This window comes from Cervus canadensis, chromosome 10 (assembly GCF_019320065.1).
Source record: "Cervus canadensis isolate Bull #8, Minnesota chromosome 10, ASM1932006v1, whole genome shotgun sequence".
Lineage (NCBI taxonomy): Eukaryota > Metazoa > Chordata > Mammalia > Artiodactyla > Cervidae > Cervus > Cervus canadensis.
In genome coordinates this window covers 49834821-49850548 of record NC_057395.1, presented here as the reverse complement: position 1 = coordinate 49850548, position 15728 = coordinate 49834821, and the positions used below count along the sequence as shown (strand labels likewise).

Here is a 15728-nt window from a genome sequence, read left to right as displayed (position 1 = left end):
GTCTTTTAATTTTCATGGCTGCAGTCACCATCTCCAGTGATTTTGGAGCCCCCAGAAATAAAATCAGCCACTCTTTCCACTGTTTCCCCATCTATTTGCCATGAAGTGATGGGACCGGATGCCATGATCTTAGTTTTCTGAATGTTGAGCTTTAAGCCAACTTTTTCACTCTCCTCTTTCACTTTCATCAAGAGGTTCTTTAGTTCTTCCTCACTTTTTGCCGTAAGGGTGATGTCATCTGCATATCTGAGGTTATTGATATTTCTCCCGGCAATCTTGATTCCAACTTGTGCTTCTTCCAGCCCAGCGTTTCTCATGATGTACTCTGCATATAAGTTAAATAAGCAGGGTGACAATATACAGCCTTGTCATACTCCTTTTCCTATTTGGAACCAGTCTGTTGTTCCATGTCCAGTTCTAACTGTTGCTTCCTGACCTGCATATAGATTTCTCAAGAGGCAGGTCAGGTGGTCTGGTATTTTCATCTCTTTCAGAATTTTCCACAGTTTCCTGTGATCCACACAGTCAAAGGCTTTGGCATAGTCAATAAAGTAGAAGCAGATGTTTTTCTGGAACTCTCTTACTTTTTCAATGATCCAGTGGATGTTGGCAATTTGATCTCTGGTTCCTCTGCCTTTAAACTAAGACTCAAAGCTGGGTCATGTTGACTTTAAGGCAGAACTTTAAAGAAATGCCAACATCAAGGTGTGAATAACTGCTAAGTAATTTTGTCTTAAATATTTGCAGTTATGTCTTCTGCAGAGTCCGTGTGAACCTCTTTCTGCTAACTCTAAGTATCTTCACACCAGTCTCAGCACTCTCAGGCCCCTGGGACTCTGGTTTGTTGACCAGCATTGTGTCCACTGCCTGCTGAGTTCCCCTGTCAGTCTCATCTTTCCGTTGTTGAAGAAGCTCTAACTATCTGTAGACCAATTGGAAAGAAAGCATTGCCTTTTTGAATAAATTTCTTACACAAGGATAGATCCATCTTCTAATGTTAAAACCGAAGGAAAACAAAGCTGGGATTTTTAACTTTGCTGGGATGGATGGAACTCTTGATAGCTCTTTCTGCCCAGAAAAATTTTCTTATCTGGCCACGGAACATTTCATATTCTAGGCTCTTTGCCCTTTGAAGCTGTAAATCATATATATATATATATATATCATATATATATATATATATTTGGCCAAGTGACTGCCCTTTCCTGAGCTGTAAGCTCCTTGGAGATTTTGATAGAGCTGGGTTTTGCTAATATGCTCAAAGTTATAAGAACACAGCTTATTGGAACATAACTGTTAAGGGTAAGTGTGCTTTAATTCATTTCTGGGACTCTGATGCTTGCCTCTCTGGGTTCCTGGTTTAGCTCTCTGCTTGGTCTAAAGCACAGTTACTGGCACATAGTAGGTGGAGCCTCCTCAGTGGAGGCTGGCTGAATGAATGAACACACATTAAGTGAAATTTGACAAGATTTTATTTTATTTTATTTTTTGACAAGATTTTAAAATAGATATTACGTATCACAGTACCTCAACCACCAGTTTATAACTTTACCATCAACTTTAAGCTGGGATTGAGTTTATGGGTACTATAGGACAAGAAATAGTCTATGTTAAATAGCATGCATTCTCATGTAAGTCCTGCAGATTTGCCCAACTCTGATTTGAAAAGTGTTCAAGGAATTCCCTGGTGTCCTAGTGGTTAGGATTCTGGGCTTTAGCTGCTGAGGGCTCAGGTTCAATCCCTCGTCAGAGAACTAAGACCCTGCAAGCCCCACGGCATAGCAAAAAAAAAAAAAGAAAGAAAGTGTTCAGATTAGCCCAAACTGGTCTCTCTCTAAAGCCCTCAGTTTTTTTTCTTTTTCCTTTTATTTTTTTTTTCCTTCTTTCTTACTTTGTTGGTAAGAAAACCACATGGAAATGAACATCTGTGAGGAGATGTAATGCTACTGAGAGTAGAGAATTATCACCACATTTTCTCATCATGAAGTATGTTTCAAGTAGAGCTGTTTCCTTCATATTTTTCAGCAAAGATCTAGTTGTATTACACGAGATTACAGTTTTAAGGATATTCCTAACGAATGCCTTTTAAAGCTTTTTTTTTTTTTAAGAAAACTGCATTCTTTTTTTTTTTTAAAAGAAAATGTATGTTATAGTATTGTGAGTTTTTTCCTGCCTACAAAATAATACAACTGAGTGGAAATTTTGAATTCTATTTTTTTTTTGAAAATTTAAATTCTAAAAACTAAAAAAAGGAAAGAAGTTTAGCTGTGTTTCTCTACAATATATTCAGTAATTGTTATGTCTAGTTACAAAGAACTTTTTGGGAAACATTACGGCATGTTATGCACAATATAGATACAAAGATGAGGAGGTTATCCATGGCCAATGCCATTTTAGAAGTAGAGTTTGGGGAAGAATGGATTAAAATAGTATCCCTTGGTTTTAGCCAGTAAGGTTTAAGCAGTTGCTCTGGTTCTGGAGCTGTGGCAGTTTGCCCAGCAAGCTCTTGCTGTGGGGGAGAGTTGGAGTCTTCTGCCCTCTAGTGGCTATTTTTTTATGTTTCTGACCCTTGCAGAGAAAAAGAATTTAAATATACCATATATAAATAACCTACCTGTCGATGCAGGTAGACATAAAGAGACCAGGGTTTGATCCCTGGGTCGGGAAGATTCCCTGGAAGAGGGCACCCCACTCCAGTATTCTTGTCTCAGAGGAGCCTGGCAGGCTACAGTCCGTGGCCTCACAAAGAGTTGGACATAACTGGAGCAATTTAGCATGCACGCATAGTACCGATATGTTAAGCCTTTGTAAACCCTTGTAATTCATTCTTTGCAGTCTTTTGCATGCCTTTGTAATTCATTCTTTGCAGTTTTTTGCACCTTGAAACTTAAAGTTGTTAAGAGATTATTTTACTCATTTGAAATCTGAGAAGAAGCTAACTTGTTAATTAGGCCTAGTTAAGCATCTTTTCACATGTCTTGATTATTCACAGGGTAGAATACAAATACAAAGAATGCTGTCTGATTTTTTGATTTATTTTGCACATTTGCCAAGTTAAAGTTGTGTCTTTTTCTAAAATGATAAAATCAAAGGATTTAAGTATGCCTTGTTGATGACATTATAGGAGAAATAAAAGGTAAGAAATTTTAAAATCTGTAATCTGACAAAATGGTGTAGATCCATTTCATCCTGCTTTTCTTTGCTGAGTGTAATTATAGACCCTGGAAACACAAGTGACAACTGAAGGAGAACATTTACAGTGATGAGAAGAGGACGAATTGGTCTGGAGGCCCTTGGACTGAGGGAGCAGCATAGAGAAGGTGCCAGGACTGGTTCACCCTGACCTACATCTAGCAACAGGAAGGGGTCACATAGGATCTTCTCTCCCTATAACTCACTGACTGTCCATCCAAGAGTGTCAGGAAAACCCAGCTCCCAGCAAGGGGCCATCTATAGGGGACCCATAACAGTAAATAACCAAGATAAGCACTCTCCTCCACTGGGCACAAGATGCCCCTCCCCTACTAAGCCAGGCCTAGGCATCCAGGAGGCATAAACAGGGCTTCTGCTAGCACTGTAAGTGACCCAGCCTGGGAAGTCTCTTTATCTTTATGGGCTTGAGACTCCCCTCCTTCACCCACATTCACTAGGGCAGCTGGGGAGCAGTAAAGAAGGGGGCACTGGAAAGGGGAACCTATCTCCACAAGCAGCCTGCCACAGGGCCTGAGATCTCCCCCTGCCAAGGAACACCTGTAGGCCAGACCAGGCCCTCAGACAATACTGGCAGGGACCTGTCGTGTCCTCAGCAGCACCAGACAAACCAAAATGAAATGCAAGATCTGAAAATCAGATCACAGTCCACAGAAAGCAGGCCAGAACCTGCATGCTGAACCTAAAGAAAAGGGTTGTCTGCTAAAATGAAGGATTTTGAAATAGGACCAAGATTCCCTAGGGCTTCCTTGGTGGCTCAGACAGTAAAGAATCTGCCTGCAATGCGGGAGACCAGGGTTCAATCCATTGGTCAGGAAGATCTCCTAAAGAAGGAAAGGGAGGCTTCTCTAAAAAATATTCTTTAAACATAACAGAGAAAATGTTCAGGATACAACCCCAAATCACCTTTCATACCAAGAGCTGAAAAGTCACAACGACACACCAACAGTGAGATGAATCACAGATTTGGTATTAAATGACAAGGGCTTTAAAGCAAGCAACATAAAAATGCTTGACAATCAATTACAGGTTCTCTGGAGATAAATGAAAAATAGAAAATCTTAGCAAACAATTAGAAAAAGAAGCAAATGTAAATGGTAGAATGAAAAATACAATAGCCAAAAAAATTGATGAGTTGATTTTTGTTATACGTTGACATGAATCAGCCATGGAGTTACATGTATTCCCCATCCCAGTCCCCCCTCCCACCTCCCTCTCCACCCGATTCCTCTGGGTCTTCCCAGTGCACCAGGCCCGAGCACTTGTCTCATGCATCCAACCTGGGCTGGTGATCTCTTTCACCATAGATAATATACATGTTTCGATGCTATTCTCTCGAAACATCCCACCCTCGCCTTCTCCCACAGAGTCCTCATTAAAGTTAAAAACTTTTGCTCTGTGAAAGCCCATATGAAGAGGATGAAAAGAAACACACAGGGAGAAAGTATTTGCAATTCTGATACGTGACAAAGGAGTAGTATCTTTAGAGTACATTAAAAAAACTCTGAAAGCTCAACAGAAAAAAAATAAATAATTCAATTAGAAAATGGACAAAAGAGACATTTCTCTGATGTGAAAAATATGTTCAACATCATTTGCCACAGGGAAATATAAATTAAAATCATAATGATACCTATCTGAATGCTAAGATAGAAAATAATGACAGTTGCAAATGCTGATGAGGAGGTAGAGAAACTGGGTCATTCGTGTATTGCTGGTGGGGGTGTAAAATGGTTCAGCCACTCTGGAAAATGTTTTAGCAGTTACCACATGTGCATTCTTGGACGTTTAAAAAATTCTGAAAGAAATGAAAGGTTAGATTTGTGCAAAAACCCATACAGGAATGTTCATAGCAGGTTTATTCATAATAGCTAAAAACTTGAATCACTCAGATGTCCTTCTACAGGAGAATTGTTAAACTGTGGTGCATTCACACCATGGAACACTGCTCTGCATAAAGAGGAATGAACTAGCCATATGCACGACAGCTTGGGTAAATTGCCAGGGAATTAGGCTGTGTGGGAAAAACAGCTAATTCCCATACTGTATTCCATTTATATAGAATTTTAGAAATATTAGTTTTAGAAATTGGAGAACAGATTAGTGGATGACATGGAGGCTGGAGTAGACAGAGGGATGTGGGCCTGGTTATACAGGGCAACATAAGGGATCCTTGTGATGAGGGAAGTATTCTATATCTTGACTGTGAACGGATATGTGAACTTACGCATGTGATAAAACTGTGTAGATACACATAAATGATTTTAAGGAAAACTGGGAACTATAAATAAGGTGGTTAGATTTATCTATGTCAATATACTACCTTTGAAATACGTTCGGTGAAAGAGGGTAAACGTTCACAAAATCTGTCTATATATTTCTTAGCACTTCATTTGAATCTTTAATTATCTCAGTAAAACTTACAAAGGAAAAAACTTGTTGGACATCTCAAGAAACACTGATCCTTTTTCTTTTAAAATGCTTGTCAGATCACCTTTTCCTTGTCCCTTATATTTCTCTGAAAGAACTTTTAAAAGCATTATACAAATAAACAGTTCCCTATCCTTGATTATTTTCACTGTTTCTAATGTTTTGCTATTATAAAGAGCTGTGTTCAACATCCTTCTGATTAAATCTTGTATATTAAATGAAATTATTTAATTTTTAAATTTAATTATTAAACCCTTGTATATTAAATTACCCTTAAATTATTCTTCAAGTTACATTCCTATAAGAAGAATTGTTGTATCACAATAAATTATATTTATATGTATGTATATATATATTGCTTGTTTGTTCTCCAGAACAAAAGGGGTAAAAATCTCTTGAAAAAAAAAATAAGAAGAGGCAATTCATAGAAGAAAAAAACCCAAATGACCAGCAAACATATAAATCAGCCCCACTAGTAATCAAGAAATTGCAAAATAAAACAATAACTAGATACCATTTTACATTCGTTCGCTAAGCTGAAGTTGATTTCTGCTAATACAGCTGGAGATGCAGAGGAATAAAATTCTTACAGCTGTTGGTAGGGTCAGTTTCTGTGAGCCCTTGGAGAGCAAAGAGAAGATGCTCACAGTCTTTGCCACCCATTCAGTTTACTCTTCTCAGTAAATACTCAAGAAAGAAATGGCAGCACCTGCACTCCAGAATACATTTACAGCAACATTTATTGCAACATTGCTTAAACCAGAAGAAAAAAAATGAACACAAAGTAATGTCTACCAGAGGAGAATGGATAAACAAATTAAGGTGAATGTATAACTGCATATGATGAAGCAGTTAAGATGAATAAACAAGAGCTACCTGTGTAATTATTACACACACACAGTGTCAACTTACATAAATCATTGAAAGTGAAAGTGTTAATTGCTCAGTTGTGTAGCTTGCCAGGCTTGTGTGTCCATGGGGATTCTCCAGGCAAGAATACTGGAGTGGGGTAACCGTTCTGTTCTCCAGGGGATCTTCCTGACCCAGGGATCGAACTTGGGTCTCCTGCATTGAAGGCAGATTCTTTACTGTCTGAGCTGCCAGGGAAGTCCAGGTCATTAATAGTGAGCAAAAAAAACAAGTTGCAGAAGGATTCAAACAGTTTGATACCACTTATCTACAGTGCTTTTGGGGCCAAAAAAGTCACTTTTCCCCCAGACTTATATCAACATTAATATTACAGTTTTAAAATACTATGATAATTTTGTCACAGGCCAAAAATGATTTCTTGTTTTCCCATCCAAGTACTAATCATGCCCAACGCTACTTAGCTTCCAAGATCAGATGAGACTGGCATGTTCAGGGTGGTATGGCCATAGAGGATTTCATGTTTTAATTTGCATTTCTCTGCATTTTCTTGGACAAGTTTTTTCTTCTATGAATTGTTTTCTATTAGAATTTTCATCTTTTCTTACTAATTTATGGAAGTTCTTTATACATCAGGAGGGCAGTTATTTTTTCCAGTTTTACCTTTTAATTTTAATGTTGTTGTTAAATAGCTAAGTCGTGCCTGACTCTTTGTGACCCCATGGACACCAGGCTCCTCTGTCCTCCACTATCTCCTGGAGTTTGCTCAAATTCATGTCCACTGAGTCAGTGATACTATCTAACCATCTCATCCTCTGTTGCCTTCTTCTCCATTTGCTTTCAAACTTTCCCAGCATCAGGGTCTTTTCCAATGAGTTGGCTCTTCATAGCAGGTGGCCGAAGTATTGGAGTTTCAGCTTCAGCATCAGTCCTTCCAATGAAAATTGGGACTCTGTACATTACTACTGGCAAAACCATAGCTTTGACTATACAGATCTTTGTCTGCAAAGTGATGTCTCTGCTTTTTCTTTTTTCTTTTAATTTGTTTATTTTTAGTTGAAGCATAAGTACTTTGTCTCTGCTTTTTTATTTTATTTTATTTTTTTTATTGTCTCTGCTTTTTTAATATGCTGTCTAGATTTGTCCTAACTTTCCATCCAAGGAGCAAGTAGCTTTTAATTTCATGACTACAGTCACCATCTGCAGTGAGTTTGCAGCCCAAGAAAATAAAATCTGTCACTTCTTCCACTTTTTCCTCATCTGTTTGCCATGAAGTGATGGGACTGAATGCCATGATCTTAGTTTTTTGAATGTTGAGATTCAAGCCAGCTTTCTCGCTCTCCTCTTTCACCCTCATCAAGAGGCTTTTTAGTTCCTCTTTACTTCCTGCCATTTGAATGTTATCATCTGCATATCTTTATTGGTTATTAAATGTATGTATTGATTATTTAAAGTTTGTTTTCTCTAAAGTGACCAAAATAATATGGTTTTTTTTTTTAAGTAAAATACTGCAGGCCAAAAGGAAGTAGAAATGGGATCCTCTACAGTCTCACCTTCCCCTTTCTATGTCCTGGTGGCAACTAGTAGTTGGTTTTTGGTGGTGTACCCATAAACATGTCTCAGTGTGGGTAAATCTATGCGTGTGAATGTATGTACGTTAGTGCAGTTGTTTATGTACTATTTTTACCCAAAATATCTCTGACAAAAACATTGTTCTGCAACTTGTCTTTTAAAATACCACATTCTATCACAGCCATTATTAAATGTTAATATCGCAGTCCTTTTAAGGTCTGCATAGTGTTTTGGAGTGCAAATATTCTATAATATATTAACTATCTCCCAGTTTTTAAATTTATTTATTTATGGCTCTGCTGGGTGTTTGTTGCTGCACAAGGGCTTTCTCTAGTCGTGGCAAGTAGGGGCTGCTTCATCGTGGTGCACAGGCTTCTCGTTGCGGTGGCTTCTCTTGTCTGCATGGGCTCTAGGCGAGTGGGCTTCAGTAGTTCTGGCGTGCGGGCTTAGTTGCCCCACAGTCTGTGGAATATTCCCAGCCCAGGGATTGAACTCATGTCCCCTGCATTGACAGGGGGATTCTTAACCTCTGTACCACCAGGGGAGTTCATTAACTATCTCCCTATTATTGGCCATTTGTTCCTCCAAATTCTGATAATTACAGATAAATACATTGTGTGTGTGTGTGTATAAAGATTTTAGCTTCTTATATAGTCAGTTTTATTGATCAGTGCTTCTACTTTGGTATAATATTTAGAAAATCATTCTCACTCCCAAGATTATATAATTAGATGGTATTATTATTATATTTATTGACTTCTGGTATTATTATTATATTTATTGACTGTGCCGCATGGCATGCAGGATCTTAGTTCTCCTCTCAGGGCTGGAACCCGTGCCCCCTGCAGTGGAATTCTGGAGTCTTAACCACTGGACTGCCAGGGAAGTCCCTCCTGGCATTTTTAAGGAATTGTTTGTTTGTTTACTTTGAAATCTTTATTTTGGTGAAAGGCATGGGGCAATTCCAAATGGGAGCCAGTTGTCTTTTTGCTATTTATTTACTTTTACCCTTTCCCTCTGCTTTCAAATGTTGCCCTGACTTTTTAGAAGACTGTATACCGAGAAGCAGCTTCTCAACTCCTCGACTCTTACTCAGCTTCGGCCTCCTCGCCTCCTCTTCAGCCTCCATCATGTCCATCAGGGTGACCCAGAAGTCCTACAAGGTGTCTACCTCCGCCCCAAGGTCCTTCAGCAGCCGCTCCTACACCAGTGGGCCCGGTTCCCGCATCAGCTCCTCGGCCTTTTCCCGAGTGGGCAGCGGCAGCAGCTTTCGGGGCGGCCTGGGCACCGGCATGGGTGTGGCTGGGAGCTACGGTGGGGCCCCAGGTTTGGGGGGCATCACAGCTGTCACCGTGAACCAGAGTCTGCTGAGCCCCCTCAAGCTGGAGGTGGACCCCAACATCCAGGCCGTCCGCACCCAGGAAAAGGAGCAGATCAAGACCCTCAACAACAAATTTGCCTCCTTCATCGACAAGGTGCGGCACCTGGAGCAGCAGAACAAGGTTCTGGAGACCAAATGGAACCTCCTGCAGCAGCAGAAAACTGCCCGGAGCAACATAGACAACATGTTTGAGAGCTACATCAACAACCTCCGTCGGCAGCTGGAAACTCTGGCCCAGGAGAAGCTGAAGCTGGAAGTGGAGCTTGGCAACATGCAGGGGCTGGTGGAGGACTTCAAGACCAAGTATGAGGAAGAAATCCAAAAGCGCACAGACATGGAGAATGAATTTGTCATCATCAAGAAGGATGTGGATGAAGCTTACATGAACAAGGTCGAGCTGGAGTCCCGCCTGGAGGGGCTGACTGATGAGATCAACTTCTACAGGCAACTGTATGAAGAGGAGATCCGTGAGATGCAGTCTCAGATTTCTGACACGTCCGTGGTCCTGTCCATGGACAACAACCGCAAGCTGGACCTAGACGGCATCATCGCTGAGGTCAGGGCCCAGTATGAGGAGATTGCCAACCGCAGCCGGGCTGAGGCCGAGACCATGTACCAAATCAAGTATGAGGAGCTGCAGACACTGGCTGGGAAGCATGGGGATGACCTCCGTCGCACGAAGACAGAGATTTCTGAGATGAACCGGAACATCAGCCGTCTCCAGGCAGAGATCGAGGGCCTCAAAGGCCAGAGGGCTTCCCTGGAGGCTGCCATCGCTGACGCTGAGCAGCGTGGTGAGATGGCTGTTAAGGATGCTCAGGCCAAGCTGGCTGAGCTGGAGGCCGCTCTGAGGAACGCCAAGCAGGACATGGCACGGCAGCTGCGCGAGTACCAGGAGCTCATGAATGTCAAGCTGGCCCTGGACGTGGAAATTGCCACCTACCGGAAGCTGCTGGAGGGCGAGGAGAGCCGGCTGGAGTCTGGGATGCAGAACATGAGTATCCACACCAGGACCACCAGTGGCTACGCAGGTGGACTGACTTCGTCCTACGGGACCCCTGGCTTCAACTACAGCCTGAGCCTGGGGTCTGGCGGTGGCCCCAGCTCCTTCAGCCGCACCAGTTCCAAGGCTGTGGTTGTGAAGAAGATTGAGACCCGCGATGGGAAGCTGGTGTCTGAGTCCTCTGATGTCCTGTCCAAGTGAAAGGCTCCTGCGGTCCCTCCCAGCCTTCCCCCGCTCACTGGCTCCTGCAGATAGAGTTGTGCGGGGGAGCATGTGCATGGGAGACCTGAGGTTTCGCCCCTGTCCTCCGCCCACACCTGGGGGGAGTCGACTGCCTGGGGTTGCCCCTTTTGCCCATGACCCCAACTAAAAGCCAACGTAAGCGTCTTTTTCAGAATAAATCCAATTCGAGTATCTTTTTTCAGAATAAAGCTTCAGTTGGCTCTGCCAACCCGCTAAAAAAAAAAAAAAAAAGAAGACTGTATTCTTCATTCTTTTATTTTGGGAGCTGAAGTAGTTTGTCTTTGATTTGTAGTTTATACCTCCTAGCTTCCTGACCTTGGACAAGTTGCTCTGCTTTGCTCGATTTCCTCGCTGGTAGAATGAGTATGGTTGCCTGTTTCCTATTGTCCTGAGAATTGAGTGAGGCACCTGCAGCTTATCACACTGAATAAGGCTTGCCGCCCTTACTGCTGCTGCTGTTAGAACCAGTACCGCCTCTCGGGGTGTTTCTGGACTCCCATGTCTTCTTTACCCAATTCCTTTCAGGAGTAGACCAAGCCTTGCCCTTCTTCATGTTGCTCAGTACTGAGCAAAAATGTGGTTTGTAGTGGGACAGAGCCCTTACAGAGAAGTTGTTAACACTGACCCAAAGTATCTGTAGAATTACTTCCTAGCATTTGCTATTAATATATATGTTTTCTACTAACTTTGAACATATTGTTAGGCAAATCATCTAATCCTGTTCTCATATAAACTCCTCATTTCTAATGTGATTGTCAGTGGATGCCTTCTCATTTGCAGAGTGCTTTGATTAGTATTTGCAGATGCTCCTAAGTAGCCTTTACAAATAATCATGATGAAGGTTCTCAGTTAATTTGGGGTGGCTTTTAGCAGAGCTGAGTCTGTGAGAATATATTATATGGCATGGTTTTTATAGGTCTAACCAGTCAAATGAAGCAGTTTCTCAGATTGCTGTCTCTGTATCAAGTTCTATGCTATAGATTGAGAGTGATATAAAATACTCAGAATAGATGAGTCCTATACACAAAGGGTTGATGGTCCAGTTGGGAAAATAAAATATGCAAAGTTCTAAATAAAACTTAAAATAAGAGAGAACAAAACCAGGCAGTATAACTTTCATGGCTGCACAGAACATGTAGAAATGAACAAATTCATTCAAGAAAAGAGCAGATGTCTCTTACTCTCCCATGTCAGAATCTTCTATGAAAAGATTAGCTGTTGAATCTATTACATTCTGGAGATACTAAAAAATATTACTCAAACATTAGAAATTAGCATGTTATTTTACATTTAAAAGAACAGTAAATTAAACCAAATTAATCAGATCTTAGAGGAAAATTTTTTTATAACTTTACTAGTAGACCTCAGTTTTTTCAATGTGAGTACTCTCAAAATTACCTGTGGAGTTTTAAATTATTTTTTAATTGCTCTGTTGGTAATAGTTATTTTTAATATATTATTAGTAAAAATGTATGGAAATAGTTATAATAAGCAATTGGTAGTTTCTCAGTTATGATTTAAAGTGATTCCAGCTGAGTTTTTCCTTTCATGGTACATCTCAGAAGTACCCTATAGTTCCCCACTGCTTTACCTCTGCCTATAAACTCTCAGCTAATTTCCTAAATTTGAATTTGAGTTATTTTGTGAATATGAAGATCATTAATCTTTGTGGCCAAGTCCATGGCTAATCGTGATTTCTACCTTCAAAGAATGAGTGATTGAAATGTGCTATTTATCAAACTTGGAACTGATGGATGTGGATTATGTGATAACTCCCTGCGATCATCCCAAGATAGTAGCAGCCTGAGCAAAAGTAGAAATTAGCACGGTTCCAAAATTGGGAAAGCAAATTTGGAATTGGCTATATAATGCTATAAATGAGAATTTTAAAAATATGCTTAATTTTGTGGAGTCAGTATGACCTGTAATAATACCAGCTGATCATACTTATTCTACACAGTGAACACAGTTGTTTTACATCATTTCCACATATTCATATTTCTGTCTATTTAATGCTTTTTATTCATCCAGGAAGCATTGAATAAGTGCATGCTCTGACTGAATACTGTGTCTTGTGTTGAATATCCAGGAGCTTTATAGAATGGTCTTCCCTGGTGGCTCAGACGGCAAAGAATCTGCCTGCAACGTAGGAGACATAGATTCGATCCCTGGGTTGGGAAGATCCCCTGGAGGAGAGAATGGCTACCCACTCCAGTATTCTTGCCTGGAGAATTCCATGGGCAGAGGAGCCTCGGGGCTACAGTGCATGGGATCTCAAAGAATCAGACACAACTGAGTGACTATCACTTACAGAATGGTAGAAAGTAAATGTCTTTCCTTCTGCTAAGTTGTGGCCACCACCCTTGCCGCTACCTGAGGCTGTTTAAATCCATCCAGATAGAATCTTCCTACTTGTGATCTGTTTCCAGATTTAATCTAGTGAAGAGGCAACATGGTGTGTACCCACATAGTAGATACTCATTAAACATTTGCATGGTGAGTTAGAACAAAGGAGGTGAGTTGAAAGATACTTGGTCCCTTCCAGTATTAGACCACAAACTTACATATGACTTTTTAAATATTAACTCAACCTTCAACAGGCACGAGAAGTTGAAGTTGTTTACAACTAGCCAGGAAAAGAAGGATTATTGAGTGTCTTTCAACATATTAAGGCCTAGGAAGAAGAACAAAAACAAAATTCTGGATGGGATTCTGGTTTTTTGCTCAAAGTATTAGCAGGAAACTTCTTCATCTGACAATATATGATGTGATTAAAAATTTTTTTAAACTACCCTCTTGGTAAAAGAAGGAAGCAGAAAGGAAGGTAGAGAGTGGAGGAAGAGAAAAGCATACTTATCTTCCAAGACTGTTTCAAGGATTAAGAATAATGTACGTAAAGTACACAGTACAGTGTTCACATGTGCTGGACACACTATTGAGAGTATCTGCCATGATGATGATCGTGTAAAATTGCACGTTCCAGGGAATAGTATCTGAAGACCTGTCTACATTTGTTTAGCAAGTCACTTTCTACTTTACCGCTCATGTACATTCAATTACTTGATTTCACCGACATCTCTGAGATAGTTGGGAAATTTCATACTCCTGGCCTTGCAGTCCTAGACTCTGCCATTGTCACAGGCTTTTCCATTCACTGTTTCCTGGGCCACTCCTTGGACTTGATGTCCTTCTCACATGTATATGTGACACTTCTGGTCTCTGTCACTAACAGCAGTTGGCTCTGAGGTCATGTTTTGGTTGTGTTGCTGCCCAACTTCTCCCAAACTTAGTGGTTTGAAACCACCTTTTTATTATCTCTCATAGTTTTGTGGGTTGACTTGATTCAGATGGGTGATTCTTACACTCCAAATGATGTTGGCTAGGACTGCAGTTACATGGGAGCTTGGATGGTCTGGTATATTCAAGTTTGCTTACCCATATGACTGACAGCTGATGATGGCCATCCCCTGGGAGCTCAGGTGGGCTGTCAGCCGGAGCACTTGCATGTGGCCTCTCCACGCCCAGGTTGCTTGGCCTTCTCACAGCATGGCAGCTGAGTTCCTACAGGGAGAATCCTAACAATGAGTGTTTCAAGACAAAAAAATCAGAAACTTCCAGTCCTCTCAAAAACGTGACTCACCTGTGTTGTGTTATTGATCAAAGCAGTCACAGGCCAGCTCATACTCAAGGGGTTGAAGGAGTCAACTCCACTCTTGATTCGGGAATGGTATACAGGGCAGGGAAGAAGCTGATGAGTGGCCATATTGCAACAGGGTAAATATTACGTTGCTTTAAATTTGCCTTCAGTGAGCCTGTCTTTTAAAAGGACCCTGACAGGCTCAAGGTTCAGGTCCCTGAAGTAATTGTGAAAAAGGTGGTAAGACATCATTGGCCTAAACATCAGAACCTGTTTTGGTTTGTTTTGGGTCCAGTTGTGTCAATATATAAACTTGATACTATGTAATCTCTTATGAAAGAAAATTGTTATCCAGTCTGTTTGTTTACTTGCTCACTCCTGTCCACTTTTTTCGACCCCTGGGACTGTAGCACGCCAGGCTTCCCTGTACTTTACTATCTCCCAGAGTTTGCTCAAACTCATGTCCTTTGAGTCAGTGATGCCATCCAACCGTCTCGTCCCCTGTCATCCCCTTCTCCTCTTGCCTGCAATCTTTTCCAGCATCAGGGCTTTTCTAGTGAGTCGGTTCTTCGCATCTGGTGGCCAAAGGATTGGAGCTTCAGCTTCAGCATCAGTCCTTCCAAAGGACTGGTTTGATCTCCTTGCTGTTCAAGGGATCCAGTCAGAAAGGGAAGCTTAAGCCTGTTTGTGACTATAACTAGCACAGAAGTTCTCAACTGAAGGTAACATTGTCCCTCAGGGGATGTTTGGCAACACTTAGAGTCATTTTTAGTTGTAAGAATGGTTTGGGGGCAGTGCTTCTATAACCTAGTGGGTAGAGGCCAGAGGTGATGCTAAATATCCTACAATGCACAGGATAGCCCTACCTCCACAGTAAAGAATTTTCCAGCCCCAAATGCCAGTAGTTCAGAGGTTGAGAAACCCTGAACTAGAGCAAAGATTTCCCCCATACTGTCTTGTAAGTTCATTCAGAGCACATTGCTTTAAAAAAGAAAAAAATTTTAGTTGTGTTGGGTCTTCCTTGTGGTATGCAGACTTTCTATAGTTATGGCTCGAGGCCGGTATCTTGGGCTTCCCTGGTGGATCAAAAGTAAAGAATCTGCCTGCAATGTAGGAGACCCAGGTTTGATCCCTGAGTTGGGAAGAAATCCTGGAGAAGGAAATGGCAACCCACTCCAGTATTTTTGCCTAGGAAATCCTATGGTCGGAGGAGCCTAGTGGGCCCCAGTCCACAGAGTCGCAGAGATGAAACTGAGCATCTAACGCATGTGGTATCTTGCATTGAAAGGTGGATTCTTAACCAGGGAAATCCCCAGAGTGCATTGCTTTTTATTCTCCAAGACATCTATTGTGCCTTTCATTTTATAGATTAGTAAAACCTTTTA

The 15728-nt window shown here is 41.1% G+C and overlaps 2 protein-coding genes across 7 annotated transcripts in view; both read left to right on the top strand.

Annotated features, from left to right (window-relative positions):
* SHLD1 (shieldin complex subunit 1) overlaps positions 1-15728 on the top strand; it is a 125711-nt gene that overhangs the window by 41712 nt on the left and 68271 nt on the right. The window lies entirely within an intron of this gene.
* On the top strand, positions 9143-10890 carry LOC122448228 (keratin, type II cytoskeletal 8-like). The gene has a single exon (XM_043479390.1). It carries the CDS (start codon positions 9210-9212, stop codon positions 10662-10664), a length of 1455 nt encoding a protein of 484 aa, XP_043335325.1. The 5' UTR covers positions 9143-9209; the 3' UTR covers positions 10665-10890.

Coding starts and splice junctions, on each gene's coding strand:
- LOC122448228 (XM_043479390.1), top strand. CDS start 9,210: ATGTCCATCAGGGTGACCCAGAAGTCCTACAAGGTGTCTACCTCCGCC.